Source organism: Prorops nasuta, unplaced genomic scaffold, assembly GCF_024137725.1.
Source record: "Prorops nasuta isolate Cenicafe-Biocafe unplaced genomic scaffold, Cenicafe_Pnas_1.2 PNAS00001, whole genome shotgun sequence".
Lineage (NCBI taxonomy): Eukaryota > Metazoa > Arthropoda > Insecta > Hymenoptera > Bethylidae > Prorops > Prorops nasuta.
In genome coordinates this window covers 15,365,988-15,393,496 of record NW_027116798.1, presented here as the reverse complement: position 1 = coordinate 15,393,496, position 27,509 = coordinate 15,365,988, and the positions used below count along the sequence as shown (strand labels likewise).

At 36.0% G+C, this 27,509-nt stretch overlaps 3 protein-coding genes across 4 annotated transcripts in view; all 3 read left to right on the top strand.

Annotated features, from left to right (window-relative positions):
- Positions 1 to 8,595, top strand: part of LOC136774364 (transmembrane and ubiquitin-like domain-containing protein 1) — a 139,723-nt gene extending 131,128 nt beyond the window's left edge. Inside the window, exon 4 of one of the 2 annotated variants that reach the window (XM_066728607.1) lies at positions 8,005 to 8,595. In XM_066728607.1, the coding sequence (XP_066584704.1) occupies positions 8,005 to 8,543 (539 nt within the window). In that variant the 3' untranslated portion in view covers positions 8,544 to 8,595. The remainder of the gene's footprint in view (positions 1 to 8,004) is intronic. The other variant, XM_066728617.1, reaches the window with a different exon arrangement.
- An 11,780-nt stretch (positions 8,596 to 20,375) lies between these two features.
- Positions 20,376 to 21,696, top strand: LOC136773099 (interstitial collagenase A-like). The gene is made up of 4 exons (XM_066726495.1): positions 20,376 to 20,469; positions 20,631 to 20,664; positions 20,852 to 21,219; positions 21,302 to 21,696. Exons 1-4 carry the CDS (start codon positions 20,376 to 20,378, stop codon positions 21,694 to 21,696), a joined length of 891 nt encoding a protein of 296 aa, XP_066582592.1.
- Positions 21,697 to 24,755: 3,059 nt separating this feature from the next.
- On the top strand, positions 24,756 to 26,544 carry LOC136773091 (uncharacterized). Its single transcript, XM_066726484.1, has 3 exons — positions 24,756 to 25,416; positions 25,473 to 25,688; positions 25,808 to 26,544. Exons 1-3 carry the CDS (start codon positions 24,756 to 24,758, stop codon positions 26,542 to 26,544), a joined length of 1,614 nt encoding a protein of 537 aa, XP_066582581.1.
- Positions 26,545 to 27,509: the final 965 nt, after the last annotated feature.

Genomic DNA, 27,509 nt, shown 5'->3' with positions numbered 1-27,509 from the left:
GAATGCCCTCATGCATTGTCTATTAAGTTATCATTGCGCTCGCGCGATATCTTAGCTTTTGATACTTTCCTTTACATTGCGTCAACTCGCTCTTTCCATCAAATCAGTCAATGATGCTTGTACTGAATTGAATTGAAATTGTAATGTAAAGGATTTTGTTATTTTTAAAATTAATCTAATAGCCAGATTAAAGAAATAAATAGCAAAAGTATTACCGCACGCGATCGATAATTTTTACATTCTAGCTGGGTGCTCATCAATTGTTTTTCACTTTCTCCACTTTCCATTATGCAGTTAAAGTCGTTCGAAAAGGACTGAAAAAGGGTGATTTTTAAATAGAAATAACTTTTAAACCTCTTGAACGATTCGAACGAAATTTTACACGTACACTCAGTTTGTCACCCCGAACCTCCAGTTACGAGAAAAGGCGGTCGTTTCGTTACACCCTGTATACCGAATTCTCGTAAGCGCGCGTAATCGCAGGCCTCTTGTAAATTTCGGGGGTTTCTGGAATACACGGGGGTGTAATATTCTGGAGCTAGTCCATCCATGAATACTTCCAGAAACTCCCGATCATTGGGCTCCTGTATCAAATCGAGCGATTCTGACCCGTATTTGTGTTCATAAGCGGCATCAAGGTCAGCTTTTAGGCGTTCAGCTCGGTCTATATAAGAACCTAAGGCTTCGTTCGGGCGCATAGCTAATTTTCCACATTGCGTGACTAAATCTATGAAAGTCCGGGGAGGTTGAAATTTTCGTCGTAAGTGAGTGACCAAGTCCTTGATGGTAGGGAACCGTTTACCAGTAACGCTCACACGAGCAGAACCGATTAACTTGGCTAATACCAAGGGAACAAATTCCAGACGTGCGGCGTCAGACAGGGTAGAGTAAATATTTTCTAAATTTTCTATAAAAGGTCCCAGATCGTCTCGGGAGCCATTGTAAGATGGTACTGTTTGGAGTTGGATCAAAACCTCTCCGCGGGGAGAGCAAATTCCGTTTGAAACATTTAAATAACCGGACGTGTTTCCGCGGTGGCTACCGTTAGCGGGTGGAAGAGGTGGAGGTCCGGGTGGTGATCGTGTAGGGGTGAAAGGCATTTTATATCGGAAGTTAGTAGAAAAATTTGAATAAAACTGTGTCAAACAAGCTGTTCACACCCTGAAGAAATTCTGTAGAAACGGAATTTCCTGCGAAATCCCACCGCTGTCACCAGATTTGTTACGTACTGGGTAGTCGTGGCCGCCTATCGGTCGTGTTTCGCGCTGACTAGACACTACAGTCTGGGTCAGTAGAAACGCCGATTGAGCTTTGCGACTCACAGTACAATGAACTAAAGTATTACACTCCGAGCGGTAAGAATGTAATGAATTGGCAGGATTCGGGGTGAATGATAGTGTGTATAAACACACGTTGGAACAGCAGATTCGACACAAGTCTATATATTTTCAGATATTACAATTGTACTCACAGTAAACACTAAATATGCTGTATCAGCATTCGCAAGATTATTTATTGTTCGTCACAACTATTGGAGAGACTAGACCCTCCTATGGTTGTGGATTACTCGCACTTAAATTATTATAATCAGTTCGTAGTAGTTGTTGTTATCTTTCAAAACGGTACGTGTTAGGCACGACTGAAAGATACACACTCGCGATGATTTCTACACGACTTGTTTTCGGATTGAATTATACTAGACTTAATTACCAGTACACGGCGACTGGGCAAGAGATTTTAGTTAGAATACGGTGGAGTACTCTGCTCCCGTGGAACGAACACTAGAGTTACGACCTTAGAACGCGGAAGATGCGGCAGCGGCTAAGCTTGCACAGAATAAGACTCGACTCGAGGGTCGCGGAGCTCGCATATATGTAGGAGGCTTAATAGGTCATGTGTCGTCAGTATCGCCATGATCTTTCGACACATGACGACCAAAAAGTCTCCACATCCACGGCCGACGCCTAAGGATTTACGCATTTCCGGAAAGGAATTCCGGGCGTCAGCAATGTGCAATACTACCGGTATTGCACACGGACGCGTGCGATCTACTTTGGTTCGGCGAGGTGGCTGACCCCTACGTTACAGTACCAAAGAAAGAGGATGGGGACGGCAATAAACGCTTGCAGATGGTTATAGATTTTCGCCATTTGAACGAAAAAACAGTTGCTGATAAATATCCTTTACCTAATATAGTAGAAATCTTAGACCAGTTAGGAGATGCCAAATACTTTACGATATTAGATTTAGCGTCAGGGTTTCATCAAATCGAAATGTCTGAGAGGGACGCCCATAAAACCGCATTCTCTACCCCCTATGGGCATTACCAATTCAAGCGAATGCCTTTTGGGTTGAAGAATGCGCCTGCCATTTTTTAACGCGTTATGGATTCAGTATTAGCGGGATTACAGGGGACGGAACTATTCGTTTATATGGATGATATAGTAATTTACGCCAAAACCATCCAGGAACATACGGTAAAGTTCGAAAGGTTGATGAAAAGACTAAAGGACGTTAACCTTAAATTACAGCCGGAAAAGTGTAATTTTCTGAGGAAAGAGGTGGTATATCTGGGACACATCATTAGTAAAGACGGAGTCAGAGCAGATCCCAAAAAGGTCGAAGCCCTTCAAAATTTCCCTTTACCCAAGAATCCTAAAAACATAAAACAATTCCTGGGACTTGTGGGTTACTATCGACGGTTTATTCCAGGGTTCTCGAAAACTGCTAAACCTCTGACTGACCTATTACAAAAGGCAAAACCTTTCGTTTGGACACACTTACAACAAAAAGCCTTCGAAACCTTGCGAGACGCCCTGTGCACAGCTCCTATACTCTAATACCCAAATTTCGATAAGCCGTTTATAGTGACAACGGACGCGCCCGGTTACGCGATAGGGGCCGTGTTGAGCCAAGGGGAGGTGGGCAAAGATCTGCCGATTGCATACGCGTCGCGGGTATTAAGCAAAACCGAAGTCAAGTATTCTACAATAGAAAAAGAATGTCTAGCCATCCATTACGCTATCTCTACTTTCCGTCATTATGTTTATGGCCATAAATTTATGGTTATTACCAATCATAAACCGCTGGTTTGGTTAAAGAACGCTAAAGACAAATCTTCGAGGCTTTGGAATTGGTGGTTAAAGATATCCGATTTCGACTTTGAAATAAAGCATAAGCCTGGAAAAGTAAACGACAACGCTGACGCGCTCTCGAGAAATCCATCGTCGTGCGTTCTCTCCAGTCGTGTTATTTATTACCTTATCCCCGATAAACCCGAGCCTTACAAACCTAATCCTCTGGGAAGTCATGAGACTGAGAACCCAACGTACTGTTTAGACTATGACGACGAGACTCGTGAAAACTTGACTTGTAGCGAAGATGAAACCGACGGGTACTTGACACCACTTTCGGCGGACAAATGAGAGGTTTGCATTCTTGACGGGGACCTTAGTGGTGACGAATTAACCGGCGCCGAAACGACAGACGACATAGACGATCCTGGCCAAGACGAAATATCCGAAAACAATGAATCACCTAAGGTTGTCGAAACTCGCAACTGCTTAGCCAATAAACGCGATAACATCGTTGTTTTCACTGACTGTCGAGGGGAACCCATTGATAATGGGGCGCAGGAATTACACCAGGAAATCCTTTTGCCCTCCTATCAGGATTTGACTCTAAGTGACGCTCATATAGTTTACCAAAATAACAAGGTTCTTGTAACTCTCCCAATAAAGAAAGAACGCAAAGAATTACTAATAGATGAAGATTTAAATTTAGCTCTGCAATCCCTACTACAGGTGCAAGACAGCTTCAAATTTAAAACACTGTGCATAGCCAAACTGACTCGATAGATGACGTCCCTTGGAAAAGGGTCATCAATCTATTAAAACGAATCTTTATTGGAAGAGAAATAACCTTCATAGTATGTAAACAATTAGTCATAACACCCGATAGTGGAGTACGCAAATCCTTAATCAAGGAGTATCACGAATCCAAGGTAGGGGGTCACAAGGGCATTTCAAAAACATATAATAGGATGCGCCCATATTATTTTTGGCACTCTATGAAAAGAGATATACAAGAATTCATTCAGAACTGCAGAGGGTGCCAACTCCGAATGTTAATAAGAATAAAAACAAAACAACCAATGATACTAACGGACACGCCCGGTAATTCTTTCGATAAAATAGCCTTAGACATCGTAGGACCGTTACCTGAGACCCTTAAGGGAAACAAATACATCTTAACAATGCAGGACCTTTTAACGAAATTCCTATTTGCGGTACCATTACCTGCTGCCAATAGTATAGAAACGGTACAGGGACTATTGAAAAGGTGCATCTGTATATTTGGAGCACCAAAAGCTTTACTAACAGATCAAGGGTCAAACTTCCTATCTAGTATTATGAAAAGCGTAGCAAAAAAGTTCAACATCAAAAAATTCCGGACTACCGCCTATCATCCACAGTCAAACGGGTCTTTGGAAAGGTCTCACCATGTACTAGTGGAATATTTAAAAGCTTATGTTAACACTAATTACACCGACTGGGATGAGTGGCTGGAGACCGCCACGTTCTCGTATAACACTACCGTACACGAGAGTACCCAGTTCACACCCTATGAATTGATATTCGGTAGAATAGCTAGGATTCCAGCATCGGACCCTCCGTTAGAAGAGTCTACCGAGCATACGTACGTTGACTACGTTACGGAACTATTTCATCGTGTTAATAATGCTCAAGCTCTGGCTAGAGAAAATTTACAAAGGTCGAAAGAAAGAAATAAAAGGTATTATGACTCACGTGTCAAACCTGTCACATTCAAGGAAGGGGACTTGGTATATGTGATAAAGGAACCTCGAGTTGGAAAATTCGCGAACCAATACGAGGGACCTTTCGAAATCTTAGAAACTCTCTCTAACAACAATCTTAAAATTAGGTATAAGAATAAATTGCGCATAATACATAATGATAAGGCTAGACTAAGTAAGGATGTTCCTGGATTGCAGGACACATCATGTACATCTCATCTCCCCGCATCCCCCTCATCTTAGCACTCGTACATCTCTGCACGGGACTGATCGGTTATGACTGCCGAGGGCCCCACTTAATTGACACCACCATCAGCCTACTAGATGTAGACGACTGCAATATAAAGAATATCCAAACCGAAACCACTCCTACCTATACCCAAGTCCTCCAAATCGCCGACTATCAGCCCATCGAGATCATACAATGTTTGGTCCATTATTCACGGACTGTAAAATACTGTGGAATGCACTCGCATACCTCTGAGGTACACAATGGATTCGTCTCATACATCAAGGAGATCAACGAACAGCAGTGCCGTACTATGCATACTACCGGCGTCTTTTACTTTAACGACCATATAGTCTTATCAGACCTGTGTAACGTAGGGGTCAGCCACCTCGCCGAACCAAAGTAGATCGCACGCGTCCGTGTGCAATACCGGTAGTATTGCACATTGCTGACACCCGGAATTCTTTTCCGGAAATGCGTCAAACCTTGGGCGTCGGCCGTGGATGTGGAGACTTTTTGGTCGTCATGTGTCGAAAGATCATGGCGCTACTGACGACACATGACCTATTAAGCCTCCTACATATATGCGAGCTCCGCGACCCTCGAGTCGAGTCTTATTCTGTGCAAGCTTAGCCGCTGCCGCATCTTCCGCGTTCTAAGGTCGTAACTCTAGTGTTCGTTCCACGGGAGCAGAGTACTCCACCGTATTCTAACTAAAACCTCTTGCCCAGTCGCCGTGTACTGGTAGTTAAGTCTAGTATAATTCAATCCGAAAACAAGTCGTGTGGAAATCATTGCGAGTGTGTATCTTTCAGTCGTGCTTGACACGTACCGTTCTGAAAGATAACAACAACTACTACGAACTGATTATAATAATTTAAGTGCGAGTAATTCACAACCATAGGAGGGTCTAGTCTCTCCAATAGTTGTGACGAATAATAAATAATCCTGCGAATGCTGATACAGCATATTTAGTGTTTACTGTAAGTACAATTGTAATAGCTGAAAATATATAGATTTGTGTCAAATCTGCTGTTCCAACGTGTGTTTATACACACTATCATTCACCCCGAATTCTGCCAATTCATTACATTCTTACCGCTCGGAGTGTAATACTTTAGTTCATTGTACTGTGAGTCGCAAAGCTCAATCGGCGTTTCTACTGACCCAGACTGTCGTGTCTAGTCAGCGCGAAACCCGACCGATAGGCGGCCACGACTACCCAGTACGTAACACCTGAAACCTAATTCCACCACGTCAAGGCCAGTCACAGCAGCGGGAAGGATAGGCAACGATGGGAAGTGCATCGGAACATACTACGCAGATACCAATGGGTCATGGGACAATGTGATAGTTCAAGGATCATTGGAAATCACGCTGAAATCCGGAACAAGTATATTACGAACTCCTACAGGCAAGATCAACCTACCTTCAGGCACTGTATGCGATGCAGGGGAACTAGAGTGTATGGATGTACAGGACGGATACACTTACTGGCAACTAGCTTCCTCAAACACCTGTGACTTCTCTGGGTACGACGTTTTGTACGAGGGTAAGGCCCAGAAACTTCAGGAAGTAGGGTCAATAAACGCGCCTGAGATCTGCTCCGTCATCTCCAATGACGTCACCTTCGCTTTGACCCGTACCACCAGCCTGAAAGTATGCGGATACGAGCTATATCGCACCGAACATCCTAAGTTATTCGTATTAGAAACCCAAGCGGGCAACACCTTCCCGAAATCCCGGGACATGTCCGTCGAAAATATGGACTTATTCACTTATATAAACTCAAAGTTTATCTACGTAGAGAGGCACATTCGTAACCAAGTGAACTCATTATATGCAGACATCATTAGACAAAAGTGCGATATGGAACGTCAATTATTGGAAATCACGCTGTCAACCGCTGCCTCCAACCCCACTGATTTTGCATACACCCTTATGAAAGGCCCAGGATACACCGCAGACCCGGCCGGAGAGGTCATTTACGTGATAAAGTGCATACCCGTGCGAGTGGAAATTCGGGAAACAACGGATTGCTTTTTAGAACTCCCGGTGACCTACCTCAATGAGTCATACTTCGTAGCCCCCAGGTCCAGGGTTTTAAAAAGATACGGCACGAAAAGAGACTGCTCTAGTGTCCTACCAACGCGACATTTGACCGAACACGGATGGGTGCGCCTACTGGCGAAAGCCTTGGACGTAAGTGCCCCAGAAAAACTGAAGCCAAAAACCCGCCTCACCTGGAGATACCTCTCACCTGGAAACTTGGCTACTTCCGGTATATACAGCCAGAGTGACATCGACCGGCTGCGAGACCATATCATGTTCTCGGCCGAAAGACCGGCCTTAACTAGTAACGTCATCAGGAGTTTCTCGGGACGTCCATCTATTGAGGAGGGTATATCTATACACCATCTATTAGACGAAACGGCACTAGAAAAAATTACCCAAATCACCATGGGAAAAATCTGGATGGGGATGACCACTTTCGGGACCACTAGTGCCGGGCTATTGGGAATATACATGGTATACGTCGTGATAAAGATGACCCTTGACACCCTGTTGCATGGTTACGCCTTACACGCAGCCTATGGATGGGGAATTCACCTAGTGGGGGCATGTTGGAACTCGCTAACCAACTTGCTTTTGCACCGAGCTGTTGCGAGGAGGCGGAATCCTGAACCAGAGGACAGAAGAGGAGACAACGAAGCGGAGAAAACCGAAGAAGCAGCTCCCGAAGGATCACGCTCCAGCACCGAATCGACATTGTATCCTACTCTACATAGATCACGAAGGTCCTTGGACCTTCGTAGAGACGATCTCGAGGGGCGAGATAGTAGACCAAACCCCTACCCTCCCAGTGCACCGCACAATCATAGCTCGACTTTCTTAGATTTAACTAGAACCTAATCAGATACTAACAAACTGCAACTATACTAACCACCCTTTATTTCAGATTTTCCCTTCCAGCTTCCTTACTTCCGAAGTGCAGTATCCTCAATCATGGAGTCGGAACAATTCTACATCAAGGGACCAGCCAAAGTATACTGCACGAGGGGTGCCCGCATCGTACTAAATGGAGATGTTACCAGCCCGGGGCTCATTTGTCATCGATGCTTCAATATTAAAGATCCGGAGCTGAAGCAGCTATACCATGTGCGGGAACACATCCAGATCTCGAGGTCCACTCCTTCGAAGAAGATAAGGTGCTTCGAGTGCAAAGAGGAGATATATTCCATCTATCCCCGATGTCCGAATTGCCTCATGTGCTTCATAATAGACAATTGGTGTAACAATTGCATGGCACAGGACCCCATGTACAGTTTCCATAAAGTGTGTAACATATGCGAAACATATATAGACAATCCTAGGGACGAATGTCCCCGCTGTGTTAAGTACATTCTGGAGAAGCGAACTAGGCGTATAGAAGCGGAAGAGAAGGCCGGAATAGTAAACCCGGAAACTAGCTGTAATTCCGTAGTTAACGATAAGTAAAGCCTTCGGGGCGAGCAATGGGCTCCCTGACCCCATTTTCATAAGAGAATTCTTCTAATTCTCTTATTATCCCAGGGGGGGGAGGTGTAACGTCTGTAACGTCTCTCTCTCTTCCTCTGGGAGCATATACTATGGCAACCAGCCGATCTCAACGAAATAGTGGGGGGGAACTAAGTCATGCGCCTTAGTTCAGCGCGCACCCCCCACTCCAAGGGTCAGAGAGTCCAGCCCTAGGTTAAGAAACGTAGCAATTAAGTTTGAAGATTCATTCTAATTATTAGCTCAAACCAATTCACACGGTTTCTTAAGTCGATTTGTATTAATTCCTTTGCACTACTTGTATCTTGTATTCTAATTAGCATTTACTTCATAACTCCACTTTTTGTAATCATTATCTTATAATTATACTATTTGATCGTTTCCAAAGTGAAATTAGTGTCCGCATTCTTTCTCATTTTCCATCCCCACCATCGTCGAGGAAGCCCTTTCTCAACAAAAAGGTATATATCTCTGCATTTTTCATTCATCTAATATATCGAATTGCGACCGGTCCCGGGCAAACTAGTCAAACGTATAGTGTCCGAAACGGTAAGTCTGCGAACAGTACGGGTTTTGTATAGTAAATTCAGCCCCGTGAACTTAGACGTTACATTATACAGTGTGTGTCATAGCTGTCAAATGGTGCGGTTAACCTTTATTTTTGAATCGTAAACAAAAATATTTTTGGAAAACGATTGCAGAAAAGAAGGAAGGATTTTAACAAATAACAGAAAAGGAAAAATATATCAGATGAGTATTAATTAAAATCAAAATATAAAAATTATTGTAAATTTTTAAGGAAATATACTTTGTTATTATTTTATTTTTGTTACAAGTGAAATCCTGATTCTGCTTAATTTCAATTAAGGAAAAAAGTACTTATAGACCAATAAATGAAAAAGCATTAAATTATAAAGCAATTCTGTGTAGCCCAGTCATTTCAATAATTATGACATAATATTAGAACAGTAAATGTGTAAGCGATTAGTGTATATACAACCAAGTTTTATTGTAAATCAGTAATGATGTACGATAATGTTTTGATTGCTATTATTATAAATTAAAGCTAACTCAATTAACCTATTATTTATATTTCTTCCGTTTTTCCAAATTCTATATACATATAGTATATAATTACATATTCTCATATTAGTCATATATTCTTTAAATTACTAACAAAATTACCACAATTTTTTATTTGTAGAGCATAACTGTTTGTTGCAATGATTTTTATTATTCGATCAATGTAAGACAAGTTGCATAGGGTTTCTGCAAATGTTTTGTTTATCCACCACATCCTTCCACATCTTGTGTGACATTTATTTGGCTCCGTTGCACTATTTTCTTCTTGTCTATAACATATAACATTAATTTTCTAATCATCTATACATACACACAGATCTGATAATACTGCTGATCTGCAATTATTATTGTAATAGTTGAAATGGTGTTAAACCATTATCTTGTTTAATTTGTAAAATGGGCATTTGAATGATGCTATTAAAATTTGGCATTTTTTCTGCGAAATATGTTCTCATAATACTTCTGAAGATAAAGTTCTTTAAAAGGTATTTGTATACTGCTGAGATCATCTTGTTTTCAGCTTCAAATAGTTTTCCAACTACATGCATGGATATCCATTTTGAATATAGAATACTTATTTCACTACATCTATTATGATGTTGTTAGCATTGATAGAAAGACATATCAATTCTTTGAAAATGATATAACATATATCTAGTAAAAAGATAAATTAAGATTTTAGAATAAATAAATTTCACAAACAAATAGGAGTAACAAAATATGTATCATATATTGAGGATGGATATCCAAATGTGAAGATGGAAAATTATTTGAAGCTAAAAACAAGATGCATTCAGCAGTACACTTAAATATAACATCCTCTAAAATGTAAAGAGATGATATCCTATGGAAGAGGTGCCAAACATTATAAGCACAATAATTCAAGCGTCCATTTTTCAAATTTAACAGAACAATGGTTTACTAATCATCTTAATATTTATAAAATCAGTTAGTCAATAGAATAGCCATATCTGAGTGTATTTGAAAATAGCACAAAAATATTCGTATATGTTGAAAACTAGAAAAAGGGACTAACAAGGCAAATAAATGTCATACAAGATGTGGAAGGATGTGGTGGATCAATAAGACATTTGCAGAAATCTATTGCAATTTGTCTTACATTGATCAAATAATAAAAATCATTGCAACAAACAGTTATGCTCTACAAATAAAAAATTGTGGTAATTTTGTTAGTAATTTAAAGAATATATGACTAATATGAGAATATGTAATTACGTACTATGTGTATGTAGAATTTGGGAAAAGGGAAAAAATATAAATAATAGGTTAATTGAACTAGCTTTAATTTATAATAATAGTAATCAAAACATTATCGTACATCATTACTAATTTACAATAAAACTTGGTTGTATATACACTAATCGCTTACACATTCACTGTTATAACATTATGTCTCAATTATTGAAATGATTGGGCTACACAGAAATGCTTTATAATTTAATACTTTTTCATTTATTGATCTATAAGTACTTTTTTTCTTAATTGAAACACATCAGAAACAGGATTTCACCTGTAACAAAAATAAAATAATCACAAAGTATATTTCCTTAAAAATTTACAATAATTTTCATGTTTTGTTAGTAATTAATACTCATCTGATATGTTTTTTCTTCTCTGTTATTTACTAAAATTCTTTCTTCTTTTCCGCAATCGTGTTCCGAAAATATTATTCTTGTTTACGATTCAAAAATGAAGGTTAACCGCGCCATTTGACAGCTATGGACAAACTTCATTTTGCTAAAACAAAAATTCCCTAGGTAAAGAGTCCTTAATCTAAGGAGCTTCTTAAGGACCGACTATGAATACGGCCGTTAGTCTTGCACTTTTTCACCATACTATATATTCAAAAACACTGCTATTATAAAGCACGCAACACTTATTTGAGGCATAATTATGCAATATGAAAAACTACTCACCATTCATTAAACAAATATGGCTGAAATGCGACCTGCACGTAACTTGTCTGCAAGGGGAATGGAGCACTGAGGGATGAACAGGTTGCTGCATGTAGCAGCGCGCTTTCTATTGGCTGCACCATTTGTTCCTATACACATGCATGCGTATATTGTTGGAAACCACCCTTACTAAACTAAATCCAGAGATGAAACGGGAGATTGCTCATGGTGGGGTCCTAAAATAATCCTTGCCGGTAGGCGGCGCTGATGATCGTAAACGTCGTGAATTCCATAAAACGACTAACGCCATCTGTCGGACGCGAATGAGAAGCTCTTTGTTAGGCACACACACCATTACTGTGGTGCGTATGCGTGTGCAGCCTCCTTCGGTTAACATCGCTCAACTTCGGCCATCTTCGCTAAACATCGAGTTCGAGAGAGAACGGCATAGCTTTCTAGGATCTCTCTCTCCCTCTCGATCGAACTTTCATTTAGCCGACGAGCCGAGTAAAATTTCTTTTCGTCCTTCTGTTTCAAACCTCACTCTTTCAAACCTCAGATTCGAGTTCGATTCCATCCAATAAATTTTTTTTTATTGTAGAATGTTTATTTATTGCCATGAACATATTAGATTAAAAAATATGTAAAAATGGGGTTTTAATATTCCATAGTTACGCTCAAAATATCTTTATTAAGTCTTACACTTTAAATATTCTTATAAAAATTTAATTTTTATTTTGTTATCAATTCAAATAAGTTATTAATGATAGTAGTGTAGCTATGCCGATACACTGAAATAGTGGCAAGGGGGGTGCGGCGTGCGGGGGTCCCTGTCGCGAGAGGCGGGAGGTATCCCCACTCCTCTGACGTCATGCCCCCAACTTGGTTAGCATATGAGTTCCAACACTCCGCTAACGTCACAGTAAATTTTTTTAATTGCTTCACGAACGTGTCATAATTTTGATATAAATTTAGGGAGTGCATTGACCCCCACCACTTATGAGTTTTCCCACTCTGATAACGTCACAGCATATTTTTTTAATTGCTTTAGGAACTGCTGTAATTTTTAATATGTTTAGGGACTACATTCACCCCATCAGTATGATTGCATATAGATATTTTTTTATTTAAATGTATTAGTGCGCTCCGATGTATTCGAACGTTTCTCAATACACGTGAATGAGCTCGCTATTAGCACTTTCCAATGAAATTCGGACGTGACGAGTCCCCCTCACCTACATTCATCTTTAAAATTTTTTTGTTTTTTCCATGATTGTCTTTCTCCCGTGGAGAGAGAGAGAGAGAGAGAGAGATAGATAAATAGTTTTATTATTAAACTAGGCTAATGCCCATAAGTATAAACAAGTAAATTACAACATGATAGTAAGAACAAAGATAGACTATAAACGAGTAAAACAATTAAGGAGAGACAAAATGCTCTCAAAAACATAAGCATAGAATAAATAATACTACATAAGAAGTTATGAATAAATAAATAAATAACTAAGAACAATTAAATAATTAGTATACAATACACTAGCACGCAAAGATAGAAACACGCAATTGCGAGCAGGGCAGATCCCACTTACAGATGACCTGGGCAATTAAGTAGATATTCATAGAGATTATTTTTGAAGGCAGCCAAAGAACACGACTCACGCAGCCCGTCAGGCAGAGAGTTCCAGAAATAAGTCCCAGAGACAATAAAGGACTTTTGATACCGGACTGTGCGACACAATGGGGGGAAAAGATCAAGCCTGCAACCACCCCGACTAGAAGTCGAAAGAACAGAGTCCATTCTGGCATAACGAATCTGCCTGGCGAGAAACGATGGACCGAGGCCATTGACCACCTTGTACATAGAAACCCCAAGAAAATATTGCCGGCGAACAGCCACACGCAACCACTTAGCTTTATGATAAAATGGGGAAATGTGCTCAGACCTGGAAACCCCATAAACAAAACGTACGCACGCATTAAGCGACCGATCGAGACGAAGATTCTCCTCCTCCGTAATATCCGTCAATAAAGCACAACAATAATCGACTAGAGAAAAGATAAGTGATGAAACAAGCAGGTGACGGAGCTTCACTGACATACTTCCTTGGTTAGACCTAAGTTGGTAAAGGGTCCTATATATTTTGGCGCAGGTGGATGTAACCATATCACGCCAGTTGAGGGCAGGAGTAAGGATCACTCCCAAACTCTTGACAGACAAGGATGGAGAAATCTCCCTACCATCGACAATAATAGGAGGCCACAAGGATAGATCGAGGGCATTGATGTAGGTGGCAGATCCGAGGACCATATAGTGCGTCTTTAACGGATTAAGCACAAGCTTAATTAACTTAGCCCATTCCACAAACCTAGTAATATCCAGATTAATATTGGCTATGCATTCATTCAAAGACGTGAGGTCCGGCAAGCACTGAGCGTAAGCCTGAGTATCATCCGCATACCGAACAAGTATACAGGAACGAAAAGCAGAGACAACATCCGCAGAGTACAGTAAGAAAAGTAATGGGCCAAGAACTGAGCCCTGTGGAACACCAGAGGGCACATGATGCCAACCAGACAGACTGCCGTCAACCCGCACAGCCTGCTTCCTGTCACTCAGATATGACTTCATCCATAAAAGCGCAGAATCAGAGAAGCCAAGACTGGATAACTTCCGAAGCAAAATGACATGATCCACTGTATCAAAGGCCTTCGAGAAATCGAAAAGCACCAACAATGTAAGTTTACGCTCGTCAATCCTCATACGCACATCGTCCACCACTTGAATGAGAGCCGCCTTCGTAGAGCCACCCGAACCAAAGCCAAATTGCGACTCATCATTAAAACCAGATGAGGCAAGAAAGGCCCGGATATCGGCATGGACAATACGCTCAAAGATCTTGGAGATCTCACATAGGAGCGAGATGGGGCGGTAATCAGCAGGAGACATGGGGTTAGTAACCTTAGGAATAGGAGAAACAATAACCTTCTTCCAGGCCTCCGGAAATTTGGAGGATGTTAGTGACCAATTAAAGAGGCTAAGAACCGAAGAGGCTATGAATGGAGAGCACATTTGCAAAAAACGACCAGGAAGGCCATCGGCCCCCATGACACCCGAAAAAGGAAACTTATAGTGCCTCAAAAAAGTCTGCGTGTCAATATATGAAAAAAAGAAGCGATAGTCAACTGAAGGAACCCCCACTACAAGATTAACCCCCATCTCTGCAATTAATTGATTACTGGACCTATAGGAGTGAGTAGACGGATCGGAAAAGGCAGCCTGAAATGCCTCATTAAGAGTATCAGGCGAAAAAGTTGACACGAAAGGTGTTCTACGCTTCGGCACAATGTCCAATCCACGCAGCGTAGTCCAAAGCAAGCGCGAGTCACTCACTCCGGAAATGGCCTTGACACAGTAGTTATCCTTAGCAATACGAAGCTCCAACTTGATATGGTTACGCAATTCTCTATATTCAGAGACAAGGCACTCAGGTGCATTCCCTAGTCTACGCAACTTGAGACGTAACTTGTCGCAATAAATCATTAAACGACGCATAGAGGGCGTAATCCAAGGGGAGGCTTTTTTACGTACACGCAATTCAGTGTAAGGAGCTAGTAATTCCAACACATTGTATAACCCGGTGTTCAAGATTTCCACGGAAGAGTCCAAGTCGCGACCATTCATCAGGTGACAAAAATCAAGCCGTGAAATCTGATCAGCCAGTGCAGTAGCATCCAGACCCGCCCAACGCCGACCACGCCTCAACGTAGCAGCATAGTTAAAAGAACATAAATTTATAGAAGACACCGATGAGGTCATGAGCAGAAAGGAAGGGAACAGGTCGTTGATACCAATAATGAAACGAGTCAGCCGAGTTAGTCAAGCATACATCAAGCCAGGTCTGAGTGTAGGTGGAAAAGTGCGTAGATCCATAGGGAACATTATAGAGAGAGCTGAGCTCAATTAAATGCTTAAGATAAATTGAATCCGCAGAGTCAGATAATAGATCAATATTGAGATCTCCCATAATATAATTCTGGAACCATAATCCTGACAGTACTCCGTCAGACAGGCCTCAAGCACCGCCTTACACGCCACCTTAGGTGGACGATAAACAACCCCCAGAAGGAGTTTATGCCGACCAAAGGTAGTCAGTTCCGCTAATAGGTACTCCACACGAGAATCATGGGTGTCGGAAGACGAAGAGGCAACAGGTGTTACATTGAGACAATATCGAATATAAATAGTTTCTTCAGCAGTAGTTCATTGCAGCGGTGGTCCAACTTAGGCAGTCAATAATTTACAGCATTATATAGTTTAATTTACTAGGCTTAATAATATAGATGTATATATATACGTATACACACAAATATCCCAGATAGCACAAGAGCATCTCTTTAGTATTATAAAATGTATCTATCTTTACGTAGTCAAAATTGTTCTTACACTGCGCGGAAAAGCATAGTAATATTTTGTATACTTTAGAGAAATATATGGTATTCATATAAAGCAAATTTAAAGCGAAGAATACAAGTACACTAATTTTATACTAACATAGGGAGAAAATAGGAAACTTTACTTAAATACAACAAACGTATTATTACTGGTGTCCTATTAGTCTTCTACCCAAGTAGATAATTTTTATATTAAAATTGAATGTAAAGTACCACTAATTCTTATACACTTATTGTATTTAAACAAAGTTTCCTATTTTTCCCTATGTTAGTATGAAACTAGCGTACTTGCATGCTTTGATTTAAATCTGCTTTATAAGAATACCATATATTTCTCTAAAGTATACAAGATATTACTATGCTTTTCCGCGCATTGTAAGAACAATTTTGACTACGTAAAGATAGATACAATTTATAATACTAAAAGGATGTTCCTGTGCTATCTGGGATATATATCAAATTAATTCTCCACACAAGTTTTATACATACTTTTTAGTCTTCTAAAGGTAAGAATACGTACATCATTTAAATCTTTGTTTTTTAATATTAATATTAATAATAATAATAATAAGGGTTTTCTTTATAGTATAGAAAAAGGAAAGTCCTTTTTAAGTGGTGTCAATTCAATAACTTCCGTCCCTGAGATGGATTTTATTAAATTAAAAACTCTTGAAGAAAATCAAGAGTACGAAATACTTCAAATTCTGAAAGTTAACACGAAATTTGGGATGAGATTAATAGCTAAACTCTTGACTGATAAATGGTTCTATTTACCAGCGCGGATGGCTGCTTTATTGGAATCGAAGGTACAGGACCAATTTGCATAGCTGTAGAAAGCAGCAAATGAAAATATATTAATAATGAGATATTTGGGAGGAAAATACTATAATCTGGAATTTAAATGCAAAAATAATGTGTTTTGTGTAATAATAATAATAATGTTTAAATTAATAAATACTTTTATATATGTTTTAAAAAACAATGTTTTACTTTTTTTCTAAACCTTACATTTCTCACAATATTCGTAAGTGGATTATAGTCTACAATTTTATCATGTATAATTAAACAATATGCTGCAGTATTACTCCGAATGTTTTTCCAACACTCTATCTCAATTTTAACATCAACCGTTCCAGTTTTAATAGATTCATTTTGATGCGAAACAATTACGAAAAGTGGACCATATTTTAAAAAGTTTAGATAATCGAGCATTGGTTTCGACAGTTTTTCTCCATCATAATATTATTTGAAGAACTTTACATACATGTCATATAGTACGGAATAGCGAGATTTTGTGAGGTCTGAATTGAGACGATCGTACGGATAAAATTCAAAATTCGGATAGACTTTAACATCACGTACATCACAATCGCTAAATTTAAGTACATCCGAGTATTGATCGTTCTTCTTATTTCTTCTAAACGCCAATATCACATATCTAGCCTTCTCTAATTGTGTAGCTGCTTTCGTAGCCCACGTATATCGCTGTGTTTCAGGGAGAAGCGGATATTCGTAGAGCTCCCAGGAACGAAAAGCCATCGTGAGATTTTTATTCTGCTCGATAACACGTAGAAATTGTAGTTTGGTAAATTCATTCAAAGTCACATTAGATATTCTCCATTGCACTCGGTACAGTTCGATTCTTGAATCGGTAAACTTATTCGATGAAAATATTAAATTGATATCATTACGTGCTTGTATCAGAATAATCTCATGGCGAGCATTAATGATGACACGTTTGTAATCTTCGCAGAATCCTAACAGCATATGCAGGGGAACGCAAAAGCTGAAATTGTTAGTGACATTTTCACGATCTTGAGTCTCGATAAACCAACCAGAATGACGTAGACTCGTACTCTCTTCGGTGCTTAAGGATATGAGATTCTTAATATTGGTAGTAATACCGACGTTTTTACAACGATCGATCTCAATACCGTTCAATTCATACCGAATTTCATCGAATAAGAATGCCATAGAATTAGCGTCGAGCATAACTTTATCCAACAAAGGGGTATCAGCAGCACGAGTACCTTTAATTAGTTTCCCCTCTATATAGAGGTAACTTCCGCTCGGTAAAAGAATCAAATCTTGTTGTTGTATAGGTATACGAATTTCATCACTATTTCCCAATGATGCATTCGCATATGGATTTTGGACGTGCATTTCTAATTTACTTATGCGATTGTCGTATACAGGCTGTGCGGTAACGTTTCAACGGATCCATGATTTTTTTTCTTCACAGTCAAACCCAATGAGCGTAGAAAATCTATATTTTTTCTAGTTAGCACTTTCTTATTACCAATTCCAATTTTATTATTTTCAATATTACTCTGTAATGATGATAACGATGACGTATTCAATTCAACTGCAGCTGATTGAGTGATTGGCTCATCGAGTAATGATTGTTTATAATCATTAATATTCTTGTAAATCAACATTTTCTAATGTGTAACCGTAGGGTAATCGCTTCGCTTCCGAAATTTACAGGACGATTTTCTTGATCGAGAATACGTAAAGTGAGACGATCGATTACCCTTACAATGACTGGCAAATAAATGACGTTCTTCGGTGTTTCCGAGATTTTATAGCCTGGTGGAACGCTTGGGAAGAATTCGTGGATGACATGTCGTGGTCTATCGTTCGTAAATGCACCAACGGTAATGTTACATTCGATACGTAGAATATTTACTTTTAAAATATTCACAGGTTGGTCCGATCCAGCCCGAGTGTTTGGTAGGAGTAGTATAGCTATGTCACCGCAACGACCGTGTAAATTTCTGAACATACTTTTTCCCTAGATGCGGTGGGGGTAAATTTCTGAATGTACTTTTTCCCCTAGATCCGAGTGGCGCAGCCTGGCGGCGAGTCTAGTAATTATTTAGTTTATGGCGGCGCCTGGCGGTGTGAAGCGTGAGGCCCAGCCCCCGCTGCAGCCCCCACCCGAATTTGGGGGCTGAAGATTTAAAAAGGTGTTGGTTTTTTTTTAAAGTTGGTATGGGAGGATTTTATTTCTTTCGGTTGGTATTGCTGGAGGCGAGTGAGGGAGGTAGAGTTTTCTTTCTCCCTCTCTCTCTCTCTCTCTCTCTCTGTTACTCTAATCAAAAAGTCCAGATAGTCTACTGTGAACTAATGGCGCATGTGGGTGCGTGAGAGCGTGCGCGCATCATCGGTTATCACCGCTGACAAGTTTTTTAAGGATGCAAGTGTGATTTTCCGCTTTCTTTCTTACTTGTTTGTGGTTTTTCAGAGAGAGATGTATATAAAGGTTAACCATTTCCATCCTTGAAAAGTTTAAAACAGGATATGCGTGCGTATAATCATTTGGTGCAATCTAATGATAATTAATTTCTCTCTCTATTGCGCGTAGATTTTTCATCCGGTCTATTGGTTTTTATTTAAAAATAAAATGATTATGATAAGGGAATTAACCACCCATCCTCGGGAAAAGATATATATTATCCTTCAAAACACGGGTAGCTCTTTTTATCTTTGAAAAAAATTTTTAAACAGGATACGCGTGCGTATAATCATTTAGTGTAATCTAAATGATAATTAATTTTTCTATCATGTGTAGGTTTTATCATCCTGTCTAATGGTCTTTTTTTATTTAAATTAAAATGATTTTGATAAGAGAGTTTACCACTCATCATTCCCGGGGAAAGATATAGTCTTTAACAGAACACATGTAGCTCCTTATTTTCTTAAAATGAAGAGAGAGAGAGAGAGAGAGAGAGAGAGAGAGTGGGGGGAGATAAAAAGAATGTAATAATATTGACCACAAAATTTTTATGTATGGGTCATGGGGTTCAAACACTCTCCCCACCTTAAAACCCTTCAAATTTCATAAGTATGCATCAGTTATCGTTATAACTCACTTTGAGTTAGACGTATAAACGATTGAGTGAATTGAAAAGTCTAGATATTTATTTATAAGAGAGAGAGAGAGAGAGAGAGAGAGTGAAAAACAGTGTTATTGAAGAAGAAAGAGAGAAAATGAGTGGAAACCCAAAGAAGAAAGATTTGTTTTCGTTGAGTGTAAATAGAGTGAGAAACATATTTGTACCAAATATTCGACTATACCATGAATATCAGCTAACTAAAATTTCAAAGGTTATAATGAGGTATGGTCAACATATACAATTAATGTTAAACACTGTAGGATGTCTTTGACTACCATTGAAAATAAGCCGAAATATACTGGAAAATCATCCAGAGATCTTTGATGAAATCTGTGAAACACTTGAAAAATATAAAAAAGTGAATATCATATTTGAAGATGTAACGAGAAAAACTTTTAAATTTCACATATATCAAGAGAAATAGTTGTTAAATAAAAAGAATGATGACGATGAAAACACAGAAGGGAATGGAGCTTTTGGAGACGAAAGAGTTGCAGGAGAGGGAGGAGAAGAAGAGGAGGGAGAAGAAAAGAAATAGTATTTAAATATGATGTATCAAATTAAAACTTACAGTAAGTATTAAGAGAATATGGTATAAATGTTTTAAAATGACTTATTTTGTTTTATTATTATTTCATTCTCTCTCTCTCTCTCTCTCTATTTTACAGATTAAAGGTTTTCCCTTCTACCCCCATCAGTCTTGTTCATCAAAATGTGTAATCAGTGTTTGACGTAAATCACACACACACACACTACACCCACACGTTTGTATTGTATAAAAATAAAAAAATGTATTCCTCTGATTTTAGTATATTATTTATTCTCATGTGTTACTATTGTGTCTTAAAATGAATTTCCTGCGTAAATTCGCAGTTATATCAATATTCTCTCTATGAGTTGTATTTTGTGATAATAATAGTACTTTTATTTCAAATTATTTAACAAAATATGGCTATAGTGACGATGAAAATTTCAATAATAACAATGGTATGGTATTAAATGCTGCGGATAATGAAATCTATAAACATAGATTAAGAGATTTTAAGCAAAACTTTAACTTAGTCGAGGATATTACAAACGAAGATATTAGTGATTTCATGCAAAGACCCCGATGTGGATTAGGAGATTTTTCGCAAAATAATGATTTGGAAGAGAACAGATGGTATAAAAAGGAATTATCGTGGTATTTTCATGTAGCTAATATACCTCAATTGGAAACTGCATATGAAGTATTTCAACAATTAGCAATTGTGACAAATTTAACTTTTAAAGAAGTACAAGAGAAAAGTAAAGCAGATATAATTATTTCATTTCAAAGTGTTAATGAATTACTTTGTTTATGATTCAACAAAATGTGATGCTAGATTAGGAGGTCAGGTTTTGGGACATGCATATTTTCCTGATAAACTACAACATAGAAAAGAAATTCATTTATATATGGATAAAAAACAATGGTTTTTTGGTTTAGGACCGTACAATTCAAATTTGTATAGTTTGTATTGGATTTTAATGCATGAAGTTGGACATAGTTTAGGCTTACATCATGATACATCTGGACATATAATGCATCCTTATGTTCAACACCATGATACTACGAATGGATCACCTTTTAATGCAGTAGATTTAAATAATATTTATAATTTATATAAATCAGATGATGGAGTAAAAAATAGTCTGATGATTCCAACAACAAATGGAGATATAACACCGCGAAGAAGGAAAACTATTACCACCATTAATCTTACTTCAGATAAAAAAACATAATCAGAAGATGAAGATGTTTCAAATTTTAACACAATTTGTAAATTACTTGCGAATGATTTTCTCTATTTTATTCATAGTAAAAGACTTTTTGTTATTTATAAACAATGGCTTTGGTCTTTTGACATGAATTCAAAAGAATTTAAAAATCCACAATTAATTAAAAATTGGCTTAAATTTTTATCCTCGGACTTCAAATCAATTAAAGCTATACATGAAGTATCGTTAGATGAGATTGCCGTATATTCTAATAATTATGTTTATGTTTTTAATGCAAAATCTTTGAAACTTATTAATGGCTATCCAAAAACGTATCAACAACTTTTTGGAAGTGAAGTACCACATGATGGAATTCAGGCAGCTGTTCTAAGTAATATGGGTACTATCTTCGTTATCGTTGATAATAATTATGTGAGAATATTCAAGAATTGTGCACTTTTTAAGGATATAAGCTATGGTGTACTGAATGAAGTATTTCCAACAATTTTCAATTTCAACAGTAAAATGTCACTATTTAAGTTTAACAATTGCAAGATTTATATAATTCAAGATGGTAATTATCGACAATTCGATGAATTTCGTAATATTATTACAAAGACTGACAAATTTGATCTATCATTATTTGGAATAGAGTGTCCAACATAATCCGTAATTGAAAAACTAAAAAATTTAATGGAAAGTTTGTTTGGTTTTTATTCATATAAATTAAGAAAAAATAATAAGAATAATGGTGAGAAAGAATCAATAAATCAAATTAGTCCATATATTAAAATTTTTAACTCTATAAATGACACACACGATTACATTGTTTCAAAGTATGTTATATAATCTACTTCTAACCGCATACCTAATATTTCCCCACTTTTTTATTTCACCCATTTATAACTTATCCTATTCTCCCACTAATGTGTCTTTCTTAGTATAGAAGCATATATGTATAAAGTATTTCTTTATTCGTATAAGGGTTTCTGTTTTTTACGACGATTGCTGTGCTAAGATCAAATATTGAAACGGTTAAAAAATGAGTGACGACTTACATACTTTTATATTGAGAGTTGAGAAGAATCTTACGGAACAATTAACATTAATCAATACTGTTATTGAAAAAAAAAATTGATGAGAGAATGTGATGAATTTATTGAAGATCTTTTAGAATATTTGAAAAGTGTTAATGAAAAAAAGCATACAATAAGTATAGGATTACAACAACATATTTTGGCGAAAATTACCAAACTTAAAAGTTATAAGAAAATTTTATTATATAATTTTTGGTCTGGTAGTGGTAATAGTGGTGGTAGTAGTAGTGAAATAAAAAAATCAGCATTAAAATATGTTTGCCGTTGGGAAAATGTAGACTCTGCTTTTGAAAACAGGATTATTACTGGTTTAATAGTAAATATCCTACACGTTGATCCACATAGTTTTTTATTGGATATTAAAGAAATGGTAATTGATAAAATTACATATTATTTGGAACAATATAATTCTATAAAGGTAAATGCTATTTTTAATGCTGAGTTTATTATATCTAATATGAATAAATCTAGTTTGGATGATAAAAGTTTTCAAACGAGAAATAAAACTTTATTGAATACCACTGATTTGGAGAAATGGTATATGAATAACATTGTGAGTCCAATTTTAAAATCTCTGGAAGAATTTCAAGAACGTGACAGTGGATGGGCCTTATCAAAAATTTTAAATTTAGTAATAAATATTAACAAGTGTAAATTAATAAGAGGAGATCATTGGATGAATCTTCCGTTAGAAATACAAAAAAACGAGTAATTGTAAATGTTCAATCTAACGATGATAAATGTTTTATGTGGGCTATTGTGGCTGCTTTATATCCAAAACACAACAATGACTGCTCCTCATTATCTTGATGTTTTGAATTGCGATGGAATAAAATTGCCCATGACTTTAAATCAAATTAAAACATTTGAAACAAATAACAATTTAACTATTAATGTATTCATATACGACGAAAATAAGAAACAATATTTACCACTTCGTTTAAGTAAAAATTTTGATGATGATGTCGATGATGAAAATCATACGAGAAAAAAACACATTGATTTACTTCTGTGGAAAGATATTCATTTCGTTTGGATTAAAAATTTATCAGGTTTACTGTCTAAACAACTAAGCAAGAATAGACACAAAAAATATATTTGTAACAGGTAAATATTTCTTATAAAATTAACAATACATATGCATATTTTTACATTATATATTTTCTTTAACAGATGTCTACAATATTTTCAATCAAAGGAGCAATTAAATCATCATTATAAGGATTGTAAAAGACACAACGATTGTATGATACAGCTACCACATCAAGATGAAAAATAGATATATTTTTAAAATTTTTACCGTAAAATTCAATTACCGTATATTATGTATGCTGATTTTGAATGCATTTTAGAAAAAATGAAGAATATTGATAAGGAGAACAACAGTAAAATGAATACCGGTATAAATATCAAAAACATATACAATGCAGTATTAGATATTATTTTCATTCAAATTTAAATAAAGAATCATGTATATATCAATTTTATAGAGGAGTTAATTGTCTGAAATGGTTTGTCAATGAGCTAAAAAAATAATTGAACAATGTATATTTAATTGGAAAAATTCCTATGAATGAATTAACTGAAATAGAAAAGTTAGAATTTTTTAAGGCAACAAAATGTCATATATGTTAGAAAGATTTTCTTGAAAATGATTAAAAGGTGAAAGATCATTGTCATTTAACTGGTATATTTAGAGGAGCGGCACATTGTATATGTAATTTAAATTAACGTAATTCCAATATTTTACAAATAGTTTTTCATAACTTAAGTAATTATGATGCACATTTTTTAAAAGAAGGCGTAGCTTTATTATTAAATGGTATTACTAAAGTAATTGCTTTAAACACTGAAATATATGTTGGAATTATGAAAACAGTTAAGATTCATGAAAACAAAAAAATTTAAAAATACGATTTATTGATTCATACAGATTCCTAAATACATCGCTTAGAAAAACTATCGCAAACATTGTGTAAAAATGATATGAAAATTGTGAGAGAAAATTTTATTAATAATACCGAGTTTGAATTAGTTACGCAAAAAGGTGTATTTCCATATGATTATCTTGACAGGTGGGATAAATTTGAAGATACTACATTACCAAAATATGAAGATTTTTATAGTGAATTAAGTTTATGTAATATAACATTAGAGGAATATGAACATGCAAAAAAATTATGGAAAACTTTTAACATTAAAAATTTAGGTGAATATAGTGATCTCTATTTAAAAACTGATGTTCTTCTATTAGCCGATATATTTCAAACTTTTAGAATGAATTGTTTATCAAGTTATGGATTAGATCCTGCTTATTATTTTACTCTCCCGAGTTTTACCGGGGATGCAATGTTAAAGTTCACAAATATAAAACTAGAACTATTAACAGATATTGATAAGGTAATGTTTATTGAGCGAGGTATACGGGGTGGTATTAGTCAATGTTGTAAGAGACATTCTGTGGCAAATAATAAGTATATGCATGATCTTTATGATCCTATGAAGAAGGATGTTTATTTAATGTATGTTGATGTTAATAATTTATATGGAAGGGCAATGTCACAAGTATTACCATATGCAGAATTCAAATGGGTTGATAATTGTGAGAGTTTTGATGTTAATAACATAGACACAAATTCTTCATTAGGTTATATATTAGAAGTCGATTTAAAAATCCGCAAAGTATTCATAATTCTCATATAGATTTACCATTTTGTCCTACTCATCATTTATCACCGGTAAATAGCAAACATAAGAAGCTTTTAACAACGTTATACGATAAGAAAAGATACGTTATACACATTAGAATGTTGAAAACATGCTTAAAACATGGTCTTCAACTGGATAAAATACATCGTATTTTACAATTTAAGCAAAAAGAATGGTTACGCGTTTACATTGAATTGAACACGGAATTACGTGTAAATGCTAATAATGATTTTCAAAAAACTTATATAAATTAATGAATAATGCCGCTTTTGGTAAAACAATGGAAAATGTTCGAAATCATGTGGATGTAAAATTGTGTACTGTATGAGACGGTCGTTACGGTGCTAATTCATATATTTCAAAACCTAATTTTCATAGTAGAGTTATTTTTAATGAAAACTTAATGGCGATTAAAATGAATAAATTATGTGTAACGATTAATAAACCCATTTACGTTGGTATGTCAATATTAGATATTTCAAAAATTTGTTTATACGATTTTCACTATAATTATATGAAAACGAGCTTTAATGATTGCGCTAAAATTTTATATATGGATACTGATAGCTTGATTTACGAGATCAAACATTTTGATATTTATGAAACTATTAAAATTGATTGTAGAACAATGCTTGATACCAGTGATTATTCAACAAATAATATTTATAAAATACCTTTGGTTAATAAAAAAGTGCCTGGGCTGATGAAAGATGAAAATAATGGATATATAATGAAAGAATTTATTGGTTTAAGATCAAAAATGTATGCCATACAAGTTTTCGATAAATGTGACATAAAGAAAATTAAGGGAATTTCATCAAATGTTGTAAAAAGAAATATTCCTTTTCAAGATTATTTAGATTGTCTATACAATCAAGATATTAAAGTAAGTTTACAAGGTATAATAAATTCTAAACTGCACAAAATGTATAGTATTTTAGAAGAAAAAATAGCTTTAAATCCATACGATGATAAACGTTTTATAATGGATGATTTTATAAATACACTACCATGGGGACATTTTAAAAGTAACGAAAAAAAAAAAAAATTCAAAGATAGAGAATAATATGTATGTTAAAATTTATTATGTAAAACAATTTTAAAGAATAATAAAAATACATATATAAAATTAGAAATTTAATTATAACAAAATTTTTTAAAATTATTACTTATTATCTATTACCCAATTTCTAAATACTTGAACTTCCTCGAATAGACAATGTACTCTTGTATTTTTTATAGTGTACATTCTAGCATGTAATGTACATTTTGATTCTTGAAAATTATATAATTCTATAAGATCATTGAATTTAGGACATCCAAATTTTTTAATATTCACATACTCCATACCTAAATTTTTCAATATTTTTTGCTCAATGATACCTCTTTTGTAGCCAATTATTGCAGGCTCTATGTCATAAAAATTTTTTTTACAATTACTTAAAATAAAATCATTTATATCGCTTTGTTCATATTCCTCAAAACCATAATCTTTAAATGACATTCCATGTAAATTTAAATATAAATATCGTGCACTTATTTGATCTTCTTTACGTAATGCATAGTAATTATCATTTAACTTAAAATTAGCTGTATATATAAATCCAGTTTTAATATCTATAAGAGCTGCATCTTTAAATTTAATTTCATTATCCACGTTAAGACCATCTACATCAAATATATGTGTAATTCTAAAATAATGAATAAATATTGGTTATTAAAAAATAATATTTTGATAGAAAATAACACTTACTTATCCATTTTGAAATTAGTAGGTGAAGAAAGGGAGAGAGAGAGAGAGACGATTGAAAGTTTTATAGAACTGTTTAAAAAAATTAGTTGTAGAATAGATGTTATTGACGGTAATGGAGCTATTGATATAGAAAGAGTTACTTCATGTCTTTATACTCTATTCTCCCCACTCCAACGTTTTAGATATATATCACAATCGTTGTGGTTAATGAAAGAAAGGAAAAGAATAGGAGAAAAAGTAGTTTGAAAATAAAACTTAAATATATATATTTAAGTAAT